General features: G+C 36.1%; 1 protein-coding gene across 2 annotated transcripts in view; it reads right to left on the minus strand.

The window, feature by feature from the left end:
• Positions 1 to 147: 147 nt before the first annotated feature.
• STX18 (syntaxin 18) overlaps positions 148 to 20,342 on the minus strand; it is a 58,295-nt gene continuing 38,100 nt past the window's right edge. The window contains exons 3-12 of one of the 2 annotated variants that reach the window (XM_058838332.1): positions 17,833 to 17,999; positions 13,871 to 13,986; positions 12,706 to 12,783; positions 12,536 to 12,602; positions 9,884 to 9,999; positions 5,355 to 5,443; positions 3,017 to 3,075; positions 2,224 to 2,293; positions 1,564 to 1,644; positions 148 to 264 (exon numbers count right to left, since the gene is read on the minus strand). In XM_058838332.1, the coding sequence (XP_058694315.1) occupies positions 169 to 264; positions 1,564 to 1,644; positions 2,224 to 2,293; positions 3,017 to 3,075; positions 5,355 to 5,443; positions 9,884 to 9,999; positions 12,536 to 12,602; positions 12,706 to 12,783; positions 13,871 to 13,979 (765 nt within the window). In that variant the 5' untranslated portion in view covers positions 13,980 to 13,986; positions 17,833 to 17,999 and the 3' untranslated portion in view covers positions 148 to 168. The remainder of the gene's footprint in view (positions 265 to 1,563; positions 1,645 to 2,223; positions 2,294 to 3,016; positions 3,076 to 5,354; positions 5,444 to 9,883; positions 10,000 to 12,535; positions 12,603 to 12,705; positions 12,784 to 13,870; positions 13,987 to 17,832; positions 18,000 to 20,342) is intronic. The other variant, XM_058838331.1, reaches the window with a different exon arrangement.

A 20,342-nucleotide genomic window follows, 5' to 3' on the forward strand; every position in this document is an offset into this window, starting at 1 on the left:
AAATGAATGTACTAATGGATATGTGCACACACTTATTTTTTGGAAAATATTTCCATCATAGAGGTATGAGAAAAATCCATAAAATGCGTTGGTATGCTGTTATACCTCCCTCCACTAAAAAAAGTTGGGACATTTACAAACAGAGCATGGAGCCAATAATATGTTTAATTAATTGTCATACCAGTCCAGGAAAAGCAAGGAGAATGAACACATCACAAGGAAGAAGAGGATCCATACTCTAAATCCAGCATTGTTTTTGATGGCCTGTGAGGGAAAAATTATCCCTGTTACCATACCAGTAAATACAGTTTTAACAGTGGCAACCCAAAATGTCTATGGCATCACCCTTCCCTCCCACAAGAGCAACAACAAAATTTGCCCTTAATTTCAGGTGAGTACAGGTCAGGTTGGCTGTACCTCTTTTTATTTATCACACAAATCACAATCAAAATCTTATAATTGCACATTTGGAAAAAAAAGTAAAAAACATTGAAATCCCAAGATCTCATGCAAACACTAGGAACTGTATCAGAAAGTACATGCTTCAAAGTGAGTTCCAAAAGTGAAATTCCTTGATTAAAAGTAATCAGGCCTTCTTTCTAATAAAGATCTGACTTGAAACAAATTAAAAAACAGTAAAACCAAACAACAAACAAACAAATAAGAAAAATCCCTGACACCTGTGGAGATAACTCAGTCACTTATTTCAGTCTCAGAGCAAGTATTTTTCTTGGCTTCTCCTTTACAAAACTGAGACCAGCAGGGCACTTGTTTTTTGTTCTCATTTTTTAGTTACACATGGAATTTTTTTTTTACATGATACAAACATTAATGTGTGTAACAAAGTGTTTTATGTTACCACCTATCACAACTATTTCTCAGGGTGGTTTAGGACGCTTAATTCTACCTAAAAATGTGAAAAGTGAAGCAAAATACAGCTCTGGTTCTTGCCATGTATGGTGCACTTCACAGAAGAGCAGAGCAGTGGATAACTCATCCTTGAGATAACTTTTCTGTGTGCTCTCAGGAAGGAAAAGGAAGTGAGCCATTGACTCAGTAGCCTAATTTAGGAATTCAATTTTTATTGAAATCTAAGTTCCCAAAAGAAAATATCCTTTCCTTCTAACTAGTAAAAGACTGGAAAGATTTGTCTACTAGGAGCATGCAAAGGTGTTCAGGTAAAGTCTCTTCTTCTAACACTCAGCATTCTGTTTCAACCATTTCAACACTGTCTTATATTGGTAGTCTGCAATTTCTACCCCTCCCTTTTTTCAGAAAACTTCACAGGTGCTTAAATGCAAGCCAGGTGACCTTCATGTTTAAAAAACTGCTGAGGCCAAGTAGATTTCTGCAGTCCTGTGTTGCTATTCAGATCATGCTTAGCAAGTGTGAACTGCTGAGAAGCTCAGCTATCTTGAACAGTTTCCCCAAACCCCTAACCTGACACCCAACACCTGCTGCATCAGTCCCGTGGGTGAGCTCGCACATGCTGTTTTAAAGCAACACCTGGAAAAAACTGAAAGTTAAGAGAAATGAGTCTAAAACACAACTTCAAGATATTACCTCTCTTATGTCTTCATTGCCTTCTTTTATATTCTCTGTTGCACCCACAACTAATTGGTGGATATTGTCAATATCAGTTTCCTGTTAAAAAAAAATAAATAAAATTGAGAAATAGTAATGAATGTTACAAAAAAACCCTTCCAAGGACTTGGAGAACAAGCAGAACTCAAAAGTAAAATAAAATCTGGTATTATCAACATCTTTGTTTCATCGATGCAAAGGCAGAGAGTAAGACATTTAAGTTGTAATTTCTTTATCAGTGATTTTACAAACCTGAATGGAAACCACCAAGACCAGTAGGAAGTCTCCCATTTATCTAGAGTCAAATCTAACCTGTCTGATTTTTCCCAGCTCTTCTGGAAGAGGTGCCAACATTTCCAGAAAGGATGCTGTTAAATAACAGCATTTAACAGGACACCAGTTCTGAGGCAGAGGGATCATTCTAACACGTATCTCTTATTTTCCATTCCTGGTACATACTAGTAAGTAACAACAGTAAATATCATGATTTTGAATTTGAAAAACAAACAATAATATTCTCCTTCACATTTCTATCGAAGATTCGTTAATTTTATGTACACAAGTTGGCAGTCAAGACTAAAATACCCCCAAGAAAATCTTCAAGTGATATTTGCTGCTGTAGTATTAAATTATACTAACCTGTTGCAAGACTTTCTCAGTGAATATCTCTTGTAATCTGGAGATTTCCACCACTTTTCCTTCAATTTGTCTTGGCAAAGAACAGAAATACTCCATTAGAAACTAGTGCAAACATGTCTTGCTGCTGCAGATTCAGACCCTCCAGTCCAGTAAGTGGCTGCTCGGGAGACCCCTGCTCCGTCAGCTGTCCGTGAGGCAGCAATAGCCTGGGACTAGGGCTTGGACCGTGCCTGTCTGGAAGACAACTAGCCCACAGTGAAGCCCTGGGAAAGGCACCCCAGAAGTGCTCAGTGAGCAGCTTTCACTGCCAAGTTTCACCAGTCTCCCTTCTTTCATTTCATATAGTAACATCCAAGCTGGGCCTTAAGCAGTTGATTTTGACACACCGTTTTCATATGCTACTCTGGTGTGTGCAGTTCACCTTGCCTAGGACTGATATCCAAAAATCAATTTCTAGCTTGAGTAGCTGTCTGGGTGTTCTGCACAGCTGGGGAGAGTGAGTGGCACCACTGCCTGTCTCTGCATGGGGTCAGCAATGACACCTCCCCTACTGCTATCTGAATATCCAGCAGACAAAACCATAGATAAGGGAGAAATATAACTAGTGCTACCATTCCTACACTGTGGGACAGCACATAGTTCCTTTCCTGGGCACTGGTGTTTTGTCCCAGCTCCTCCCACACCACTAGAGCAGGAGCAGGCAGGTGTCCTGCAGCCAATGCCCTGCACAAGGGGCTGACTGGGGCATGGGACCAGCACAGGCCACCATCTGTCAAGTAACAGAAAATTGTACCTGACTTCATCGAAGAGATTGTTCATTTCACCAACAAGTCTCTGGTTCTCCTGTTCAAACTGGAAAAAGGGTAGAAGGAAATGACACACAGAATTTATAGATTTAATTTCCCAGAAGTGAGTCGGGGAATTTCAGTCTACCTGAAATGACATGTATGTGTTTGAAGAAGGGTTAACAGTAAATCTCACAGAGAAAGGTTTAGTCTTCTGACATGGGCAATTTCTATAATGAAGAATGAAGAAAAGTTTTTTTATTTCTTTTACTATCCAGATTTCCTTTAACATTGAGATTCATTTTGTACTAGAGGCTCACTGTCTACTTCATTGGTAAGAACAGCCTTTTCTCTTAGGTTAAAGGATTTCAGACTCTAAGAGGAAGGTTACTGGGCACTGCCACCTTCACTGTGGGGTAGAGGTCTCAGGGAAGGTGTCCAGCTTCATGGATTGAAGAGGAACAGAAAGCAACATACTACACAGTTCCATGAAGTCCCATTGATTTCCGCTCTGAAGATCCAATGCCTTAGTCAAATAAAATAATATCAGTGTTGCAATACATTCAAGTGTCATAGTCACTACTGTCTGTAGTGACACCACCTACAGAATAGAGCATTTTTGAAAATATAATCGCCTAAAATACAGGGATATTTACTTCCCAGCGGATGACTAAAGATGCTTCATCACTGCACTGCTTTACATTTATGACTGTTGTATGTCTGGTTCTGGTGGAGTCAACTCACAACAAAGCCAAGGCACAGAGCAATGAAATAGAGCCACGAGATTTAGTGCTGTGATTATTGGTTGGTCCTTGAGTGACTAAGTGGGGCCACCATGCTGCAATTGTTTTTTCTGATTTCTCCAAGGATATCTGTACAAATATTCAACATTAGAAATTCCTTATTTTGCTGCCTTAAAAAACTGAGATGGTAACTAATTGAGAAGACGAATTTTCAGTGAAGAAACAGTGAATGACTTTAATCCTTCACAAGTAGCACAAATCCACTTAAGAAAGTATTCTTTAAAAAGCCCCTATGATATTTAAAACCTTCCATTAGCACAGATTGCCTTTTAAACTGCTAAACAATCTTTGCAACTTGAAATCATGGCTGATGGAGCACTTGCAGACAGCAGTTAAGATATGCTAAAACAGTCAATTGAACAAAGGGTTTGAGCACTGAACACATCATATACCAGTGCGTCACAAAGGGATTTACATGATGGGAACATAAAACCAAGCTCTAGCAATCAGTGTAGCTCAGCGATTTATGGCTTATTGAAGTAGCCTCTTTTATGACAGTGAAATATTCTGTTAGCAAAGTATGGCATAAGGTGATAAACTGCTTAATATATGACTAAAAATCCAAGGTGCTCAAGAACAATATGAGAGCATACAAAACAGTCTCTGAAGAACATCTTCTCTTTAACAAGCCATATCATAATTATGTGCAACTTACTCATCTCTGACTGGAAGAATGATGTGCACTGTGTCTGGGAACACCTCAAATCACTGCCAAGGAAGCTTCACAAAGTCACTGCTGCAGCCCTTTGCCCTGCAAAGCTGACTGTTCTGGTATCTGCACAGCTACTGATTGAAATCGGTTTTTCTTTCTTTATATAAACCCAAGACAGCATGTGCTAATGTAGAGAGGTTTTTTAAGAATTTTGAGCTATGTTCAAAAGGATAAATTTTAGGAATATCAAAAAATCTGACAGGCTGTCAGCAATCACGCCTATGTCAGAAATTTCCTATTCAAATGTAAGCAGAATTGGATCAATCTATAAACGTGCTGATAGCAGGGAAATGCAAAAATGTTAAAATTCATGAAATACTGTTGTGACAGATACCTTGTAACTATTCCTTCCTGGAAACCAATCTGATTTTGATAAAAAAATAAAAAGAAATAAAATTAAGTATAACTTCACAGTAATAGTTAAATAGTACAACTATTTGTGTTCTAGAAACTGTCCAAGAAAAAAGGGTAAACACTTTATTCTTTCAGAAGTTTCATCATTCCTCTGAAGTTGCCTTGACTTCTGTTGTTTCCTGACTAAGCAAAGCAATTAGTAACTGTAATGGTAGAAAACAATTTTAATTTCAATTGTTGAAAGATAATTTTTATTAATTTCATGTCTCCATGTAAATATTTTGTAGCATTTTTAAATATTAGCTGCTACCAGAAGAACCATGACGTAACAAGCAAAAAGGGTATCTTATTGCAGCATTATTAACATAAAATGCTAATAGTTAATTTAGGTGAATCTGTCCTTTTTTTTTTTCTCCACACACAAGAATACAGCAGAAAATACAATAAAACAGACAATTAGACACAGGATAAACATACCATTTGTATTTCTTCAGGTGACAGCTCATCTTCACCTCTGCCATCCCCCCATAATCCAAGGTTACTTTGGGCATCGGGCAGATTCCTGTCTGTAGAAGAACCACCAAACACTTGAGACACTGACTAGTACAGGGTACAGAATAGTGCAGTCAAAATAATTTTTCATCCATGTTAGACTGATGATGACATTGTGGTATCTCCTTTGTCAGTTACTGAGATTCACCCTGTATTTACAGCACAAAATTACATCAATAACCTTTAATTTCCAAACTGGGCCAAAACTCTTCATGTAGGTTTAATTTTGGGAACTAAAGAGAGTTGCATTAACATACTGACAGAGAAGGATGTAAAACAACTCATAATGCACTAAGAATTTTTAGGGCACAAAGTACTGTAGCAGTTGTCTTTTAACAGATAAAAACATGCAATTTTCAAAATGACAGTCTAAATGCAAAGTATTATCTTCCGGTGAGACTTGACAGAACCACCAGCTCCTCCTTTCAGGAACTAAGAGAGAATCTCAAGGATGTTTTGAGCAAAGCTCACAGACAAACTCAATTTTGTCATGCTGTTTAAACTTCTTATTACAATGCAAATCCCACACCACACTGTGCAAGAGGTCTTCCTGCATATAACAGGAATCAGCTCCAACCCCACAAATTAACCATAACACATCAAAGCTGCTTCATTCATTTCAGTAGTATTTCCCCTTTGATTAAAGCTACTCATCTGCATAAATCTTTGTATGAGTCGGACATAAAAGATCTTGAAGGGCTATTTCTGGGATATTCCCTTCTGGAAGATTTAATTTTAGGCTTAATTATATACTTCTGAATATAGAGGAAGTTAGAATGGGAGAGAAAAAAAACGTGCTACAGGAATCTACTGTTTCTGAAGCTGTTCTAGCATCAGCATTTAAAAACCTTGTAAGAGTGCAGCCTTGAGAGAGCCTCTCTTCTCCCCACTGGCTGTAACAATCTTACAAAACCCAAGACAGATCTGTACCACCCCAGAATGGATCAACCCTCAACCTGCTTTGATGCATCAGATGCAGGTTGCAAAATAAAACACAGAAAGATGTAGTTTTTGCCTTTTCATACATTTCAGACTTCCTATTTATTCCAGTCAATCTTTTAAGAATTCATGTGTATTTTAGTTTGTTTTGTTAGAACTTCCTAGACATCATTTTTTTTCAATTGCTTAAGCAGAACTGATGCATCATCATTCAGAAACTGACTTGTCTTGGGAAGCCTCTGAAAGGAGTAGTCCTATTTATAAACACATACATGAAAAGAGACAGAAGGAGAAATCTTCCCTTTTATCCTTCATGATAGTATTTGTGCAAACTCTTGAAAACATTAATATTGTAAAAGAGTATTGTGTGTGTGTCTCCTTTATAAACTTTTTTTTGGCCTCCCAACAACCTAACCAGGATACATAAACAATGACAATGTTAAAAATGAGGGATGTGGATTAGGTATACAATAAAGTTTAACAAAAACAAACCCAAACCAAAAAACAGATTAGTTCTTTCCTATGAGTTGTAAAATATAAACCAAATAATCTCTTTAAAGATTGTTTAGAAAGCATCCATCTATTTTTTTCCATGGGATATTATCACTATTTCAAATCTACTTTACGGAAACACAAAACTTACTTGTTTAGGTAATCAATATATTTACATTGTATCAAAATTACAATAAATTATTTACTGTATTCAAATAAAATAGCTAGTTAAGGAGAAAAAAAAAAAAAAAGAAAAACCCTATTTTATCCCACAGGAACCAATTAGTTTCAGGCCCTACCAGCACTGTTAAAATACAACATCTGTATCCAATGTGATGGCTAATAAGCAAATATACTTATGGTAAGAGGTAAGCAAGAAACACGTATCTCCCCAGGGTTCCTCCTGTCACCGTGGTATGTTTTGGGCTTTCTGCAGCTTTCAAGGAGCTGACATTAATGCTTTTCTGCAATTCAACCAGCAAAAGCCAAACTACATTTCTAGTTCAGAAGGAGAAGTAGTTAACTCATGAGAGAGATAAAATAATGATGAAATCCTCTGAACCTTTTTCCACACTGAGACAGCTGCTAAGCTTGTGGACCGGTTAAAAAGCTACTCATTCTTTACATTTATTTCCATAAACTAAATGTCAAATTTGTAACAAGCAAATAAATACTGCCAGTATATAGAAGCACTCTCCAGAGAAACTGTTTTCTTACCATGAGGCATGTCTACTACAATTCTAATGTAAACAGGTGCTTTGCCTCAAAACAAAGGTAAACACATTTTGCTTTGGTTTCTGCCAAAAAAACAGACAAAACCCAAGTTGTGCTTCAGCACACCAAGCAGAACATTCAGCTGTTCATCACAGTGTTCAAATTAAGGACATGACCACAAGCTGCCCTCAAAAGTATCTTTACAGATGAGATTTAAGCCAAGGGACCCAGGCATGCTGCTGATGGCTAATTCATTAAAACAAATTATCACCATTCTCTAAGCCATCGATAACCTGAGGATGAAACAGCTTATTTCAAAATGCAAAGACTTCTCTGGCTTCCTAAAAACCTGAAAGTTACTTGGAAAAAAAAGTATAAATCAAAGGCTGCAAGATTTAAACTGAGTTTCTTGTTTCCTAGTCATCTTGTTCATGTTATTTTCACACTTTGACAACCACCTACCAGCAAAGTCACAAGGCTGATTTCTACAAGCAGCAGCAACCAGCACTTATCCTTATGTGAGAAATCACAGGCTGTGTGAATTTGCATACTGTTCCAGACAGATTTATTTTGATATACAAGTTCCATAGTTTTCTCGAAGTCTAGTCAGCAACCCCCTGTAAGCACTGCAGCAGCACAACTTGTGTGGCAGGAGCCCTACTTTCTCATAAAAATTACAGCAAAAACTCATGAAAGTGAGAACTGGAGTAATCAAAATTAATGTGCAATAAAATAGCTGCATTTCTATTTACTGCAGTGGTTTGCTGTGTCCAAGGTAACCAAGGAACAGTATTTTCCATGCTGTGGCACAGGTTTTTGGAGCTAAAAATTGTAATGACACTATGTGGTGGGAGTGTACACTTCCAGAGATTGCAGGGATATTTGGTAGCAAGGGAAGAGCACAGGGCAATGAAGATGCTACTATGCTGCTGCTTCTCCAGTGGCACCAGCTCACAGCTGTGAAACACTGATAACAGGTTAAGGTGAAATTCATCTATGTGCCTGTGTGCTGCATCACTTATGCCACACTATGAAGAGGTAAGCACTAGAAACAGCACATAATCAAAACCTGTACTTCGATAAATTCAGTGTCAGGGGGAAAAAAAGAGGCAGACTGATAGAGCAGCAGAAGTACAAACTGGTTAGGAAGATAAGCAAAGCCATTATCAGAAAATGAAGTCATTCACATATGGTGAGGTAATTCAGTGTTAGAAACTTCATCCAGAAGTGGAACACCCACTTCACATGAATCCACCCTCTGTATGGCCCTGGAGTCACCTAACAGTGGCACTATACTCTTAGCAAAAATCACTAAAGAAACATCTTCATCAGAATAATATGGCTAACCACTGCATTTGTTCTATCCTGATGAAGTATTATCCCAATGTAATGTAATTAGAAGGAAAAAAAATCCTCCTGTTAATCACAGGGTACCTTGGTCTCCTTTAAACAACACAAGTAGGAGATCTTAAACCACAGAAAGCAATCTCAGAATCACAGAAACAAGATTTCTCTTTAGGCATGAAACTTGAAATTATCTGCATAGTGGTGGTACTCCAAAAGGCACTCTGCTCCAAAGCTCTGCCAGCATGCACATCCCAGAACAGGCTGAAATGGCTAAGAGAATTGAATTGGCTTCTATCCTTCAGCCTGAGAAGCAGGCAACCAGGAATGAGAACCAATGCCCACAAATCCCATCAAGATCTGCACCATCTGAAATGACCCCAAGGTCAGAGATATTGCTTTGGACTTCTGGCTATCTCCTGCCCACTGAAAAATGAGATGCAACCCTCCCAGCAGGGCAACTTAATGCTGTCAAGAAGAAAGCCTCAAAACTACTGGATCTGACCAGCCAATAACCTCCTCTGTGTGAGCATGTTACACCTTAGAGTTCCTGCTGTAGCAGTGTCCAACCCAAGGTCCCTGTGCTTAAAAACTACAGAATGTTCCCAGAGAGTTGTTGACCTACTTTCTAATTCCTTGCATTCAGTGAAAGGAATATGGAAAAAGCAGACAAATTTCAGAAGATATGATATTGATAAAAATAAATGAAAAGAGCTCATAAAGAGGTTATTAAGAGGATGAAAAATTCAGCATAGCATATGACTTGTTTACTTGGCATGTCAAAAAGTTTAAGATTCTGCTTCCTCAGTCTCACAATATCCTTCACAGAAGCCTGATCAGCTCAAGGAAGATGAAAATGGAAAACATGCCAGTCACAGGAATTTGCCCTTCTAAAGTGAAGGAAGTACTATCAACTGGATGGGCCTTGCCAAAAAAAGCAAAACATAACTACATCTTATTCTTACCTTTGCTTTCCTCAGCACAAAGTTTTTCTTCAGAATCCTCTAAAGGACTCTGTGAAGATTTTTCAGTGGAAAGAGGTGCTTTGGACACATTGCTCTGCTCAGGTTCAAGTCTGGACCTAGAAGTACAAGAGCCTATGATGTAACTGACACTACACAGATGTATTTCTCTAAAATGAAAACAACCACGGATTACTAAATTCAATACTTTAACTCTTGCAAACTTCATATTAAAGATTTTCCAGGCAAGATACAAAATGTACTTAGCAACTGTCACTGAAATATTATTACAAAGGCAAAGAAAGCATGAATAGTATTCCTGCACCACATGCTCAGTGTTGAGAACATTGAAGGCTACAGAATAAAAATACTGATACTTTAAACTTCCTTTCAAAAATCCAGCGTATTAATATTTTTTTTTAAAAGCCAACATTTAGGTCATACTGAAAAAATTTTAGTAGCAGTGGCCAAGCCTACTTCTTTATTTTTTTCAAATAATAATGATAGCTTTACTTTATATTTTCAATTATCATAAAGGAAAATCAATAGAATTATCTTTCTTATACTACTTCTAAGTCCCTATTAGGTAATTTTAATACAAAGGCAATGCAAAACACGAGAAGCTTATTCAATGATTAAATATTAAGTACTTGTCAAGTATGTTTCAGGTTGAAAATTATTGCTAATGTATTTTTTTCCAGTAAATTTCTGTGGTTTATTGCTGTCTGCAATGAATTCTGTAACTGTTACATAGCAAGCAGTTAAATGTTGTAATGCTGTTGGAGAAGGTAAAGAACCAAAAATCCAAAACCCAAGGGGTGGAATCACCTGCTGTGCCAGGTGATTCCACCCTACCCTCTCAAATCACTTACCACTTCCTACCCTCTCAAACATAATCAACAGTTAATCTCATTATGATTTTCAATTCTCCCCTGTGCCTAACAGAAGGTGTTGCTTTTTGTAACACCTTCTTTGCATTATGTCTAAATTCTAACCCACAATTAGAAAATTCTGTGAAAAACAGAATATAATGCACTTGTCATCACTGAGTGATCACTATTTAACAAGAAAAAACAGTAGCAGGGAACTTTTTTTAGTTATAAAACCTCTGCTTTTGGTAATTTTACAGAGAAAAATTCTCTCATGTCCTCCCTCTCAAATTTGCCTAATAATAATAATAAAAACCAAAACTTATCTACATATCTGTGCAGTTCAAGTGGTAGTATTAATACTAATAAAACACCAATTCCCCAAGTAACAAAAATATCAGCTTGATTTGAATAATGGCATACATAACACACAAAATCTTCTCATGGAAAAAGAAGTTTAAAATTGAAATGAAATATAATCTTGAATACCAATAAACATTAAAATTGAAAACCACAACAAAGTACCTTTACAGAAAAAAATGCTTGTGTTTCTATTTCTCAGCTTTTCTTTCTGCAAAACTAGTCCTAACCAGCAGAATCTTTTAATCAAAAAATGTGTGTGAATACATAAAGGCAACTTCTGTAAAAAAATCATAACACTCAGGCAATTTGTTGAAGAACTTAGGGTAATTATCAGTATAAAAGGAAACATGATGAAATATATTTCTATGGCCAAGTTTTCAGTATTGTGTGATATCCATATATTTTAAATTGACTAAACTGCAGGAAAGAGGAGCTGCACTAGGATTAATTTATTTCTAAAGAAACATATTCCTTAATTGTATTGTCCTTACTGTGCACCTTTTAGGAATACAGGAAACTTTCAATTTAAAATGAACAAAGTGTCTGGGATGCACTGTTTAAAGGATGCCTAGTTCTTTTAATAGAGGGTACACGTTCTTATCACATAAAGCATCTGCTGAAATCCTCAGGAAAATTACAAATCAATGATACTAGATTCTAGAACTATTTTTTTTTTTTAATTAAAATATAGATAATGGACCTTGAAGTTCCTATTCAAATAATAAGGAGTGAGAAGACATGGAAAGCCTCTCAGGTGTTAAATACATTGCAAACCTGCTCACTTTCCCTATCATTCTCACAACTGGGAGTATGCAGAAAAAGAAAGAGAAGAAGTACTGAGTTTGAAACTTGACTGAAAAAAAAATCCCATCAGACCAAAAAGGCAGCAAGCACACTATCTTGTATGTCTCTTAGACATTTTCAGCTCTACAACAGCAGCCTTAACAAATGCCACTACAGGAAGTGGAAGCTCTTGTTTCAGTTCAGAAGTTAGATTCTAGTTTTTTATGTTTATCATGTTTCTGCTTGCCATGAACACCTGCCATCTCAAGTAGTATTTATTAAAAACACAGTCACTTGTTTAGCAGAAAGATAGGACCTTTAAAAAAAAGCAAAAAAAATATTTTGGTGAATTTGTAGAAGTCAAATAGGTTTTTAAATCCACATTTTAATGATTTGGTGCTTTTATCCTTTACCTAAACGAGAACTACAACAGTATAATGGCACTCTGCCACTTTCAGCCTTGACTTCACATGCCTGAAGAGTAAAGAGCCCTGGAATGCACGTGTTGACAGCAGAAGTTGCTCATCCAACCACAAACTTCCATTAAAACAAAATCCTCAGAATCTAAACATGAACAATAGTTTTGTTGAATGTCCTACAAGTGAAAGGCACAGTTAAACTATTTTTTGACGCTACTCACAGTCTCTTCTTGTCTATCACTTGCTTAACTCGGATGGCTCTTTGTTCAGAATACAGCTTGCACACTCCTGTTCAAGGCAGCAGTAAACAAAATTTCAGGTTAAAAGAGCAAGATTCCTTTATTGGAAAATGCAATCATCCATTTGTAACTATTCAGTAAACACTAAGTACTTTTTAAGTAATCTTCAATGAAGTCCAAGACAGCTGTTCTGTGCTCCTTCACCTGAGCAGACTGGACACCCTTGTGTGCTGAAATACAAAAGAAAAATATAAAACCATCTTTTAAGTTTTTTACTGAATTCCACAACAGTTTGCACTTTCAGTTGATATGCAAGTTATATTCAAAAGCCTGGTTACATTTTATATATTTTATATATTAGTGTTTACTTTAAACATAGCTATATTTAAATATATATTCTCTAAAACAGCAAGTCATTACAACAAACCAAAAACTGAAAATAACTAGTGTCCTATAGTATTTTCATATATCTGCCAGAATTCTATTATGTAATTTAAACTCTAAACAGGAATAGGCAACATCTAGCTAAGAACAGCAAACAGATCTAGAGATTTAACATGCTTAAATTATTGAACTTGTTCAAATTTTCCCGTGTACAGACTATGTGGAAATTTTGGGGATTTATTGTGTCAAACATCCTTTTAATTCACATATATAGATATTTTTCATTTTTATACTATGCAGTTTCCATGCATGACTGACATTCAGTGATACTGAATAATGCTACAACCATGTTTAGATGGCATTTTAAAGCTGATGAAAATCTTCTGTATATCAATAAAATTGAGATGCAGCAAGTCAGCTTGAAAATAGCAACACAGAAATTCTCTCTCTACCACTTTCACAAGATAGTATAGTAAAGGTATGATCCCACATTCAAGTTGTCAAAAACACTTACCAGGACTCTGTTAAAGTTAATTATCTCAAATTTGGAAGTATTATACCTGTAAATACCTTACAGGTACACAAACTAGCAGAAGACAAGCATCAAATACAGAGGGCTTTGGTTTAGGCCTCTGTGCCACATTGCTGAATTACCACTCAAGTAGCAAATATTTAAGACTATTTTTTTACACTTATTAACTGGTGTATTTGAACACATAAACAAAAGTCTGTGTTCTGGCTTCTCTTTCCACTATCATTAAAGAAAATGGAATTAATGTACTGGAATTACTGAACTATATAATCAGCCAATGGGATTACACCAAAGCAAACAAAAAAGCAACGAGACTTCCCCAGTCTTTTTGCTAAAGCATTCAGCACTACCTTAGCCTTTATCAACAACTAAAAAAAACATGCAAGAGCTGCTTAGTTTACCTTCTGTTCTGAGCTGATGAATGGCATCTGCACACGTTCTCATAAACACCTGGGCATCTTGATCTATCTGGTCACGCTCTGTATCCGTCATTCTCACAAATTCAGACATAATATGGCTGAGAAACAAGACAAACTTGTCACTTAAAAAATCCCCAACATAAAATCCACACCTTAGACCTTCTTCTGACTCACCATCTTTGTGAGAACATTTCTGCAACATTGATTTTCACAGAAAAAGTAATAAGAAGTACAGTAACTACCGCTGATAAAATGCCACTCCTATAAAGTTGGGAGGCTTTTTTTAGAACACTTTTACTAGTAAAGTAGGTAGAAAAAGCAGTATCTCCTATCATCTTGTACATAACCAAACACAGAGCAGATAAGGAGAAAATACAACTAGAAAATATATCATTGCTCTTGGTACTTCTTCCAAAAAAGTGTCCTAAAAACACAAAACCAAATAAGATAACGGAATAGCTCCAATACTGAAAGAAGTACAAAAAAAGGAACTTATTTTACTTAAATATGTTTTCATTATCCTAATAACAGTGCTTCACTTTTAAAGTAGCTGTACTATTAAACTGTGAATTCAAACTAGAGGAAGAATACTGGAAAATAATGCACAATTTTAGTATAAAATTAATTGCAATATTTATTAAAACCTGTTCCCACTGTTTATTTCTATTTTAGATTATACATTACACATTTAATATTTTCTAATGCTAATATATCCTTTATTTGCTAAATTAATATAAATGGAGGCCTGTCCTTAAAATATTAATTCACTGTAGGTAACCAGCAGAAAAGCATAATGTATAAAGTTATTTAACAATGTTTCCACAGGCACAGGTGACAGGATGATAAAATGCTATGACCAAAAAAAAAGTCCATTTTGGGTTTCCTGATGATGTAGTGATCACAGCCTATTATATCTGCTTTTTAAAAAAGGAAAGAAAACCTTAACTCATACCTACATTTTAAATTTTTATTTTTATATGTGAGAATTTCCTCATGTGTAATGCAACTACATTAATGCAGTAATACAAGTCAAGAGAGAGGATCTTCAATATTTAGCCTGATATCCTTAAAGATCTCTTACACTCTTCACTGCAATAATGCCAAAGCTCCCCTGTGTCTGCTGCAATCCCAGTGCAGGAATGCCCACAGTCCCATCTCATCAATTCATCCTACACAAACCCAGCAGCTCCTTCCTTCATCATCAATGTACTGCAAGCAGGTCCACATCTCCACAAAGCTTTAAATATACTCTAAAGTCTTTGAGTATTATACCAAAATCTCTTCATTCCCATCTCATGTTACTGGTTTTACATTTAAAAAACAGCATATAGTTCATCTGGCTTGAAAATTAGTTTCTGCTTATTGGTCAGCTAGTACACAAGCACACATTAACAAGCAAACAGTAAGACAAACTAATTTTTCTTAATAGAAGTAATATTCTATATTTTACATGTTTGTTTCCAAAACTGCCATGTATTTGACATCTAAATATCAGAGATTTTCCCCCCTCTGGTTAAAACTACTCCAAATGTCATAAAATTATTCTTTATTCATTAGAGAAAATCAGCCATATGTAGTGTTTCCATTTATCTTTTAGCAGCTGCATTGCTCTCCTTTGTTCAGGACAGACAGGTTTCATAAATTTGTGGCAAAATCCCTATCACAGCCATAATCAGTGTTTTTCTAAGCTGTAACTCTAAATCACACTTTGTGAGAAAGCAGCTTCTGAATGATGAAATATTTGAAATTGCCTGATTTTAGAAATAGGTGATAAGAGAGGATTTCCCCAACTTGGCTGACACAATGAGAGTCACAAATCCAAGGTAAGATAACTCATATTGTTAAATATATTGGGTCAGACCTCTCCCCTAGTTCCTCTGCACAGCTTGTATAGGTATTTTTGTTGCTAGTCTGTTGGATAAGCAAGTTCTAAGCACATGTAAAGCCAGGAAATCCATTCCTACATCATCCATCTCCACACAGGCCAAGACAGAAGGGGACCATTAAGACCATCTGGTATGGTACAATTCATAATATCATTCAGTGAGCTCAGCCTAGAGAGTTACTTCAGCATTTTGGGGCACAGAGATTTAGGTGGGAAATAAGGATGGGGTAACAGCTGTATCATGGCTCCTTGACAAAAAAAATTCTACTCTTCTATTTCAGATTACAATAATAAATTCTGGCTGGTCTGCTACTGAACAGGATATAAAGTTCTTGTACTTGTAAGTCTAGCTTCTTGTTCCCTTCCTAGCTTTGCAGTATTTGCAGAGCCCTACACTTTCTGTGCACTTTTAAACATAAGAAGGCAAAATAAAGATTACAAAACACAAACCAGAATATTCTTTGAAATCAGACTTAGAAATAAATACGAAAAAACTTGCCTCAGGAACACTTCATTTTTTTATTAACAGTTTAACTAGCGGTAGTCTAGTGATACACTGAGGATAATTACAACAGCTTTTTAACATTGGGAACCAAGTTGTTAAGTTTCTTTTCCTAGTTGCTTATAGAAAAACAGGGTAGATCAAATTCTTAAATAGGAGTTTCACAGCTTCAAAGCTAGCAAAATGCAGCTTAATTCAGTAAACAAGAAACAGAATACTTTTCCTTTTATAACTGCTTACAGCTTACATAGTGTCTGGTACCAGTGCTTTTGAACTTGAGCTGGTCAAGCCACTCAGAGGGAAGGATACCTGAAACCCAACCTCCTTGGGAAGGCAAGAATGGAGTCATACAATCACATCCCATTATGTCAGAACACATATGGCATCCACTAGTACTAACAGGGTACTGAAGTCCCCACTGCACTCCCCAGTAAATCTGCACATGAAGATTATACTGAAAATTCATTTAATCACCATCCTCTACCAGAAGAGAAACCATTAATTAAAATAAAACAGGCCAAAGAAAACCAAAACCACATAAAAACATCAAACAAAAACCAACACAACAGAAAAAAAAATCTAGCTGTGTCTTGTATGTCAGAGATACAAATGCATGCTCAGAAGTGCAGTGGCAGTATCACAGCAGTGGACTGTTCATCACTAAATCAAGAAGGGCTAAGAAAATCAGGTTTTTCAGAAGCCATCAGAATAATTAGCCAAGACATACACAGATAAAGAATGGAGAAAGGAAGAAAATAAATTCCTCTGAACTTTCATCCTTGCCAATATGAGAGCAACTCATAAGAAACTTGGGCTAGAAGGCAACTTGGTTTATTTGTCATTTTTAACAGTGGGTGAAGAGTACAATGAAGACAGTGACCATCAAGTAGGCAGATTTCACCAGTCTAGAAAAATGAGTAGGTCAAATTGGAAAGAAAATGTAAACCTAAAAAAGGAATAGACAAGAATTCAGATGAACTAGTAGTTTTCATATAGAAATTACATTATGATAATTTGCAATTCTGCCCTTAATGAAAAGGAAGAATAGGCAATACAGTGAGAGATGAACTGAGCTTTGCTGAGCTCAAACAGAAAGATCAGAATACAAAGTGCAAATTAGTTCTGATTTCTATTGAAAAGTCTAAAGGAACACAGCATGCAGGGACACAGAAAAGGATCAAGCACAGGATGAGACACAACTGGGAAGGGATGCCAGTGACAGCAAGAGATTGCTCTGCAAACATTACTGTAAGAAACACTTAAGAATGTGGTCTTGGCTTGTTACTAAAGAGAGAAGTAAAATTATATGCATTGTATGAATTAATTCTAGATGTTTATTGCTTTGGTATTTTTTGCACTAACTTTCATCATTAATGTCACCTGAAAACTGCAGTTACTATTCCTTTTAGCTTACTGCTTTTAAATCACCTGGGCCAAATTTAATATCTCTGTCATTTTAAAAAGATTGTAATTCTTTGTTGATATTACCATCAGGCTGCTGAGTGAACAGTGTGTGAGAGAGAGAGCTATGTGAACCAGGTCATAGCACAAGTGTACCTGAAGGTGCAGTGGCTCCTGGGACAACACTGAAGGTAAACTTGGTGAAGTGCATATCCCTCCTATCTGTGTGACAAAGCTGTGCTCTTGAACGGAACTAACCGACTTCCAAAAAAGCCCAGGGTGTATGCACAGTCATACAGTGGGCACAGACAGGAGACCAAGCCCTGGAATAAAATGGGAAATGCATCAAATGACAAGATGTCCTCACTGCCAAGAACAAGGAGAGAATAAGCAAATGACAGATTGATAAAAAGAAAAAGGTTAGCAACTCTCTTTGAAAATAGGGTTAAAGGGACAAAAAAAGCACAGAACACTTGTAGACTACTCACTCTAGAAAAAAAAATTAGGAATAAATAAGTAATATTTAAGCACTTAGGAAAGAACAGAAAGATTACCAGTACCCAAGATGTATCAGTAGTACGTCACAGGCAGTGTAATTTACTGCTGGGATGCAGTAACAGATCTTTACTGTTGGATAGATGAAAAGCAATCACTGCTGTGTTTTGGTATGGCTGTTGTTACCATCCCACATAACATTTTCATAAGCTACCAATGAATAAATGGGTTAAAAGAAATAAGCACCATATGAATGTGAAACTGCAAAGTTGAACTCAGGGGTAGTTACATACCAAAACAGAAGGAAACACTGTTTGTGTTTCACAGGATTTTGTCCCAAATCTGATGCTATTTAATATTTTCATTAATAATTCAGCAGAATGGACTATATACTTACTAAACGTTCAGATGTATAAAGTTAAGCAAATTAAAACCATATCAAGAGAACAAGACTTGAATTCAAAACAATATTGCTTGGAGAAATGACACAAAGAATTTGAATATGGAATGGTCAGAAGCTGTTTGCTGCAGCAAGAACAATTATCTGAACCCACAGAGAATGGGGAACTACTGATTAGGGAACAGTTCTTCAGAAAGTCATCTGGGATCATATTGTATCATAAACCAAACACAACAACAACATGTTGTTGCATAAAAAAATCATCATTACAATGGGATACTTTATTCTAGTAACATGGATAGCATGGATAGGGGAACAGGAAAAAGCAGAATGAGAATATGAAATCTTCACAGAAAGAAGTATTTAAAAGCAAGGAAAACACTAGTCATTCTCTTTTTGGATGTTGCAGCCATGGTCCTTCCAGCCTAACATTTCTATGATCCTATTTTGCTGGCAAAGAGCAAGGAAGCAAAGCCAACGTTACACTAGCTTTTAGAATTAGTAATTCTGCTGTTACATAAAATATCTTCTGCTTACTAATCCAATGAAGGTAACAAATCTAGAAGAAAAAACTGATTTTCCTCCAACAGTGCATTACAAAAGAGAGAGAAGTAATAAGCAGAAATAAATCAGTTGTAAAATAGTAGAGATTTTCCCAACTTACCACCTGCAGATCCTGCCTTGCAAATCCACACAGAAATGCTCCCATGTGTTAAGTGAACATACGAGTGTGTATAACCTTAGCCGCAAATACAGCAGACACATTTTTCCCTTTGGGCATCTAGTATATTTTAAATTGTTTGATTTTTTACTTAGTTAAGTCTTACGCCTTTTAATTTACTCCCTTTTTCCATAGAAATGCTGTCTGACATAAATCCAAGCTAAAAGGTCCTCAATTCAAATGAGAAAACATTCCATAACAACTTTTACGTGTTTTTCTTTTGGTTTTTTTTTAATTTTAGACTTATGGTGTGAAAGCCTCAGGCACTAGAATAGGCAATACAGGCATACTCGAACTAGCATTTTCAGTTTTGTAAAATATTGGTGAGATATTCAAGAGTGCTACTATAAAAAATTACTATTTTTGAAATATGACATACTAATTCAGTGTAATTTAAAAAAAAAAAAAAAAGATAAATAATTTGAAAATAATTCCCTGGAGAACAGAAAAATATACTCCTCTGGGAATGAAGTCTTTATAGATCACCTACATGTTTTACCATCTCAATACAACAAAGCAGGCCTTACTTCTTGTAAAAATGTGACTAAGTCAAGAAAAGAATGCAGCCTGGAGTACAGGAGTCTGTAAAACACTATTTTTAGAGTCCTTTAATGGCTACTTCTTTTATTGTTAAATACAAAGAAACACTCTCCACAAAACGCTGTGTAAGCATTCAATTATTTTCTATTAAGTGGCAGATGCTGTAACTGATTTATTGCCTTGAGACAGAGATAGATAAATGCTAGGGCAAGAGGCATAATTACTGGGCACTAACATTACTTTTCAAGACAGAAAGATAATTTGTTAATAATTTTTTCCAAGGTATATTATTTGCAATTAACAACAAATGTTCAAGCACTTAACTGTACAGAAGGACCACAGAAGCATGTAATGAAGATACATCAAAAGCCACCCCCATCAAAAGCAGCCTTTCTGGTGGAAAAAAGTGACATTTCTATTCAGAAGTCATCTACACTACATTGATCAACTACATAAGTATCTCTGCAGTTGCAAAACACAATTAATTGGATGTCTAATAATTCCAGATGG

This window comes from Poecile atricapillus, chromosome 4, assembly GCF_030490865.1.
Source record: "Poecile atricapillus isolate bPoeAtr1 chromosome 4, bPoeAtr1.hap1, whole genome shotgun sequence".
Taxonomy (NCBI): domain Eukaryota; kingdom Metazoa; phylum Chordata; class Aves; order Passeriformes; family Paridae; genus Poecile; species Poecile atricapillus.